The 6,678-nt window shown below is 40.4% G+C and overlaps 1 protein-coding gene and 1 non-coding gene across 2 annotated transcripts; both read right to left on the bottom strand.

Annotated features, from left to right (window-relative positions):
• Positions 1-179: 179 nt before the first annotated feature.
• On the bottom strand, positions 180-3,764 carry rps3a (ribosomal protein S3A). Its single transcript, XM_047578955.1, has 6 exons — positions 3,612-3,764; positions 2,871-2,974; positions 2,368-2,555; positions 1,524-1,732; positions 625-734; positions 180-351 (listed from the first exon to the last, which is right to left on the bottom strand). The coding sequence occupies exons 1-6, from the start codon at positions 3,671-3,673 to the stop codon at positions 224-226; spliced, it is 801 nt and encodes a 266-aa protein (XP_047434911.1). The 5' UTR covers positions 3,674-3,764; the 3' UTR covers positions 180-223.
• On the bottom strand, positions 501-571 carry LOC125004808. The gene has a single exon (XR_007112386.1). It is a non-coding gene; the product is annotated as a small nucleolar RNA SNORD73 (small nucleolar RNA).
• Positions 3,765-6,678: the final 2,914 nt, after the last annotated feature.

Here is a 6,678-nt window from a genome sequence, read left to right as displayed (position 1 = left end):
TAATTAAATAATGTAGATTATCTAAAAGCATATGGAAAATTTCTTAAATTAAAACATTGTGCTAATGTGTAACAGCAGCCTCAACCTCTTAACATTTCTGCATTCACTGCCTTTTGATTTCCCTCACTGTACCAAGTACAAATAGCCCATATACCAAACAACAAAACAAAACAGTACAGTTTGTTGGTCATTTACATTTTTTATTAAATCTGTCAAGGGGATTTTAGACCGTCTCCTGGATGGGGGGCTCATAGCCGTCAGCCCTCTCTACCTTGGCTCCAGTGTCGTCACCAGATGCCTTTGTGGCACTGCCAGCACCGCCCTCACCGTGGAGCTCCATCAGCTTACCCACTGCAACAGATGACATGAAGGTTTAAACACAGGCCGGATGATTTACCACAGGTTCAGTGAGCAGCTGAGAACTTTGATGCTTTAACCTGACGTAGAAGTGACAGTTCAACGCAAATCAAATTAACAAAAGCAGCTAGTCTAACTTGCGGAACGTCAGGTGATCTCAACAGGTAGTAATCAGGCCATCATATGGGACCGAAACGGCTTGTCATCACTTGTTCCCACAAACGCAAAAGAAATGAATACAGTGCGTTACTGCCGTTTATTACTTACACTCAAACTTGGGCTTCTTAAGCATCTTGACCTTGCGGACGAAGACGTCGTGCAGAGGGTAGATGGACTGGCAGGCCTTCTCGATGTCTTTGCCAACGCTGTCAGGGATCCTGGAATACAACAAAATAAACATCAATATAGATGTGTACAAATAATCCCAACAAGACGTGTTACCTGAACCAAACACACAACCAATACAAGCGCTTAAAATATATTCAGGTAACCTTGTATGATGTGAGTGTGCTAAGCTACGAGAGCTAATCACCAGCATATCTTTAGTCAGTATGAAATGAGTTTCACAGCCATCTTGTAGTTTGGTATGTATTCGCAACCTGGTAAACTATTTCATGGTTCCTGTTGAGTTGGATTCTTCTGCTTCAAATGTAACACCAGTTCAATCCCTTAAACTACAGCTTGGCATCATGTTCACAACCCTGTTTTTCCCAATTGAAACATTCCAGTGTGACATTTTGCCAGATTGTCGACATGACAAGATCTAAGCTCTGGTTAACATTACGCTGCTAGAAATGATTTACTCACTGCTCTAAAACAGCAGCGTACACAGCAAATTTTCATTGTGCATCCACTGGATAACATGGTTTAATGTGGAGTAATTTAGAGTATTATCTCCAACAACTAAAGACGCAGAGTAATTAATCTATTGTTGTAAGAGATAGTATTTAGTAATGGTCCTCTTGAAAAAAAATTTGAATACATAGATGAACGGCCATTTTCAATAATACCTGATTCAGTGGTTTAGCAGCCATCACTCTAAATATTAATGTAGAGAGTTAAAAGCCCACCACTCATCTGGCCTTGATGCCACCACTGACACTACAAAAGGTTACATCTCCCCAATGCCTCCTCATTCACAGGTGGAGTAACTGTAAAGGACTTACAGCTTGTTGACCACTTCCTTCAGGTCGTTGGTCTGGACCTCACGGGTCATGATCTCCATCATCTTCTTGCGGATCTGACGGACCTGCTGGTGCTGGGCGTATGAGGTCTTTCTGATCTGGTTGGTGCGCTTCTTTGTGAAACCCACGCAGAAAAGACGCAGAAGGTAGCCATCGGTGGTCTTCACATCCACATGGGCTTCGATCATGGTCTGAGTGGAAAGAACAAATCAATCCCCATTAGGCCTTTAAGAAATATTAACAAAAAAAGGACCCTTTGCCGTTACAATTCAAGTAGTAGAGTGGTATTTCAGCTTTTAATGGAGCTCATTTTCCTTTAACGTGCACTTTACCACACATCCTTTCTTAACCAAAATGTATTATACCATTACAATAGAGGTTTCACTTTGTACTGAATGGTCATTTATTGCTTTCTAAATATAGAAGATTTTCATGCAACCAGTCAGGTTAAGAGGCGTTTGATTCTTGATTACAGGATGTGGAAGATGTTGTTACTGAAATAATGAGTCCAGCAAACATTATGTCACAATATGATGCTGACAACATATGCTACATTATCCAACTAGTCCATCTATGATCTTAGTTAGCAATGCATCATCTGAAGCATTCAGAAACCCTCCTTGTGTTGTTGATGAGTCAGTCAGCCACCTAAGGTGGACACCTAAACTGCCAGTTTCAAAAGGCTATTCAAACAACCTCACTACATGTACAGGTTGCATGCGGTCTGAAGTTCGAGAGCTAATGAGTGTATCTAACAAGTATTGATTTGACAGCATGACCCAACTCAGAGTGGAAGCTGGAGAGTTGTTCATAACACGACAATTACCTGCCATTTCTTGACCATGGAGCACATCTTGTCACGGGTCAGGTCCATGCCGTGGAAGTTGGTGAGGCAGTTCTTGCCCTGAACGTCCTCGGTGATGAGCTTGAACTTGCGGAAGGCAATCTCGTCGTTCTGCAGATCAGCGAGGCTCACCTCGAACACACGTCCCTTGAGACCGTCGGAGGCAATCCCTGGGTGACAATGGTGTGTGAAAGTTAGGTATGGAATATTGGGGGATGAGAAACTTCTACAACTAGATCTCACTCTTCAAATATGTCTCTCCACAGTAAATAGGTAGAGTCATTTGAGAACAAAGTGTTTCCTCCACTCCCACTGCATTGCTAAGACTTTGCGTGTATAGAAAATATAGATATAAAGGGTAGCTTATCCATCATCTACATAATTACTATAACCTCTCATTCATTTGTCACAGAGACTGATAACACTGCTAGACTTGCCTCAAAGACAGCCTTTCTTTAGTACACCTTAATACCATGCAGACTTACTGGTTCCCTGAGTCCTGGTGACCAAGGTCTTGCCAAGATTGCGGATGTTGAACATGGCTGGTGCCTTGACATCGTACCAGTCCTTCTTGGAGAAGGGGTCGACACTGCAGAAGAGTAGCAAACATCAACGTGAGCTCATGATACAGCATTAATAAATCAATACCCACAACACACGCAGCCTGAACTCAGAAGACCAGCTACTCTCATTAAGCTTTTACTATTAAGGACACCGTTCAGGTTAGCATGCACCATGAACAACTAGCTTACCCACTGACGGCTGTCAGTTATTTACCGATGACTTGACCAAATGTGCCTAGTCTATATAACTCTATACCACTGTACATTTATTGTAATGCTTAAAGCTGACGGGGCTGAGTGCCACAATGCTAATCGAGCTCGGCTAACTTCATGCTAACCGTTTAGCATGAAACGTTTCTTGGAGTCCCTGAAGAGCAAAACTAAAAACTCTTTCCCAGTTCATTTGCGCACAATGAAAGCCCCGTCTGTGAGATGTGGAAGTATAGCTGAAATAAATTAATTATGAAACGCGTTACAGTATAAAGGGACACGGCGTGTCACAACTCCATCCAGCGCCGGAGCAGTAGGCAATGACGAGACTAGCACCGGCCCTCCAGCATCTACTTAAAATCGGCTTCATCCTGAACATTTCTTTTACCAAAGTGACACTGTTGGAAAGGGAAACGCATTCTTTGTGTGAAAACGTTTAAATTTTCTACTTACATCTTCTTTTTGGCACCTTTTTTGCCGCCTTTTGTCAGCCTCTTATTCTTGCCGACTGCCATGTTGGCTACAGGGAGTGAAAGAGGAGGAACTCGGAAATCCCGCGAGAAATAAAGAGACAGAGCGAGGTCGTGAGATTTGTCCTATCTCGCGAGTTCTTGTAGCTTCCTTTGGCTCCCTCTGTTGGTAAAGAGGCGAACCCGCTGTGTTAACGTGAGCCTTATGGAGCCACTGTAAACACATTAACAGTTTCTTAACATCTAATAGTCAAATCGTTACTGACTAGTTGTAATTTATTTAGGGGTAGCTTCATCTAGACTAAATTAGATTACTCCATAATTTAATCCTCTGAATATTATTGTATATACAAAATCCACCATCGGGGAATATTAATGACACACGGATGAATTGTACACAGACTACGCTGCAGTTACTGGTTATTATGATCATTTAATTGAAATATGTATATGTCAGTTTAGCTCACAGTCACGGACATACTGACCAAACAAAGAAACAATTTCAAAACTTAACATATACAGTGAAAATATAGAAAAAAATGTTCTGAAAACAATTATTATTGAATATTTGTAAGCTAATTTATAATAATGAAATATATCCAAATCCCAAATAAAATTTATAAGGAAGTTGTATCGCAATTAATTACAACCATAGCAACTGTCTTACTTTCGACTATTTACTTTTTCAAGAGTAAATAGTACTGTTTACTTTTTTAAAGTAAACAGTCTAAATGTACAGAGCCTTTATTTAGGATAACTGGTAACAGCTAAATTAATACTTACACTTATTATGACGAAACCCCACAATCCTGATGTCTGAACTGGAAGAACTAGTCTATAGACGTGTTAACACGTCCTGTGGGTGTGTGAGCTGTGACCCACCCATGTTGCCGCTGTAACAAAGGGAAGAATTTTGTCTGTTGGTGAAATACGCCGAGTCGCCGGTTAATCAATCAAAAACAAATCGAGTCTGTTACAACACTCAGTATGAATGTTCAGTTTGCGAGAAGCTGATCCAAAACAATAATAATTCTGGAGGAATTTGTTTTGGGGTTCTTGAACTGTGCTGCATTACATTCCCAAATGGGATGGACAATTAACAGCTGTTTGTTACCAGCAGACTGCATTAGACATGTGCAGTTACTGCATGTGGGGAGCAGTGATGTCATATTCAATGTACAGTAGTTCCTTTTAGACATGCAAAGATTTTTTAAGGTAGGATACCTGTCCATGAAGCCCATGTAAAGTGCGGATCTGTGTTTTTATTTCATCTACAGTTTCCGCTGTTTGCACATTCACTAAGGTTCTATTCCTGGCTTTAATGACAAGACCAGTGGATTAGGATTTTTTTGTCATTAGTAGTACATTTTCCTCTGCTTTCAGTGGATTTAAAGTGAATCTTTCGTGCTCTGGTTCGACACAGTCTGAGCTCTTAACAACGGCTCATCAATTTAATTGTCGTCTCTAATGCCAAATTATTTTAGACATAAGAGCTTGGAAAAGGGTGTCAGTAAAAGAGAGAAGGATGATTACAGTGCAGCTGAATGTCACAAACCTGTAGCTTCATTATCTGTACGGATCCCAGGTGGAAGGAAAATGAAAAGGCACGGTTAACGTTCAATTTGGAGTACAGTTAGGCTTTCAGAGCTTTATTAAAGGACGTCTACCTTTGAGGCTCAGCGAACAAGTGTTACTTCAGGTCATTAAAATCAGACACAAGGCCTGTGCCTCATGGGTGGTGCTGCTGGCTTCCATGACTCCCATGGTCCCCGAGGACTCGGCTACAACTTACCGGGAGGTCAGTGGGAAGTATGACGCCAGCTGCCTCTGTGGCAACACGCATAGATGCTCATCCATGCTGCGGAGCAAATGTAAAGTCACCAGTATGTGCAGAGTGGAGGACAAAATACTGTCAAATACGCACACACTGTTCAATACATGTATTTATTTGTATTCATTATCACTTTACAGACTGTGTTTAATTGAGATTGTTTTTCCACGGGGTATTGTGGATCTCTCATCTGTGCAGCTATGTAACCCTCCATGTGTCACGGGTTGAGGTGATGATTTGAAAAGGCAAGCAAAGCAGAGCTGTCACTTTGCTTCAATGTTCGGTTTCAGTGCCCCGGGATGCAGACGTCTGTCAATGTGCTGCAGGAAAGGAAAGCTCTAAATGCATTTCATCACCACTGTGTGCCTGTTTTCTTTCATTTTGCCCTTCTTCAGCTGGTTTGGATGGGTTTTCAACATATTAGACTATGTTATCTAGTGTTATCTTTTGATTTACTTTGCTGGAATAATATATTTTCTAAACCCACACAGTAGCCTCTTAATACATATGCAAAAAAGGCCACGGCGCTGTATGCAGCCTCGTCTCTCATGCACTACTGCATGTATGAGTAGTATCACAGTGGGTAAAACTGGGCTTAAATTGAAGAGATTAAAACTAAAAGGACACTATCAAAAAAACACTACAGTGGCCTTGCCATGACTATAGTGGCCTAACTGAGGCCTAGAGACACAACATAGAAGTCTTATTTTTTCTAATCAGTTTTCCATGAAATGTTCAATTTGCTTTTGTGGTATATCAACCTAAAAGACAAGAGATTTTAATTTGGGTTCTAAGTCTCTTGCGCAACAATAACATACGTACAATATTTAGGTCAATTACATAACATTAAGGTGTAATGTAATGATTAACAGTGAATTACAAATAGAAGTCCTACATTCAAAACTTAGCTTGAATAAAAGTATGCAAGGCTTCACTTAATTTGTGAAGATTTTGTTTGAATGAAAGTTGTTGTTACTTTTAGTGTATGTATATAGTAACATTCAGTTTTATTTCTTTATGTAATGAGTAGATCCTCAGACATATTGTAAGATTCGGCATCATTTTCAAAGGACTTGGTGTGGTGGTGTGTTTTATTGTATTATAGTGCATCCGATTATATGATTTTCCTTTTCGTTACGTTTTTATTCAGAATCCTAAGAGATGAATGCGGTGGACTAAAAATGTAACAATTTTCTCTTAAATTAAGTGGAGCGGTTAT

This window comes from Mugil cephalus, chromosome 2, assembly GCF_022458985.1.
Source record: "Mugil cephalus isolate CIBA_MC_2020 chromosome 2, CIBA_Mcephalus_1.1, whole genome shotgun sequence".
In the NCBI taxonomy this organism is placed as follows: Eukaryota; Metazoa; Chordata; class Actinopteri; order Mugiliformes; family Mugilidae; genus Mugil; species Mugil cephalus.
The sequence above is the reverse complement of the archived record's forward strand: the minus strand, read 5'-3'. Positions and strand labels throughout refer to the sequence as shown.

What these genes read in the sequence shown, in the direction of transcription:
- rps3a (XM_047578955.1), bottom strand. Translation starts at nt 3,673, where the DNA reads ATGGCAGTCGGCAAGAATAAGAGGCTGACAAAAGGCGGCAAAAAAGGT. An exon ending in AAAGGTGCCAAAAAGAAGAT is followed by an intron (nt 2,975 to 3,611) that starts GTAAGTAGAAAA and finishes ACTCTTCTGCAG; the next exon opens with TGTCGACCCCTTCTCCAAGA. An exon ending in CACCAGGACTCAGGGAACCA is followed by an intron (nt 2,556 to 2,870) that starts GTAAGTCTGCAT and finishes ATTGTCACCCAG; the next exon opens with GGATTGCCTCCGACGGTCTC.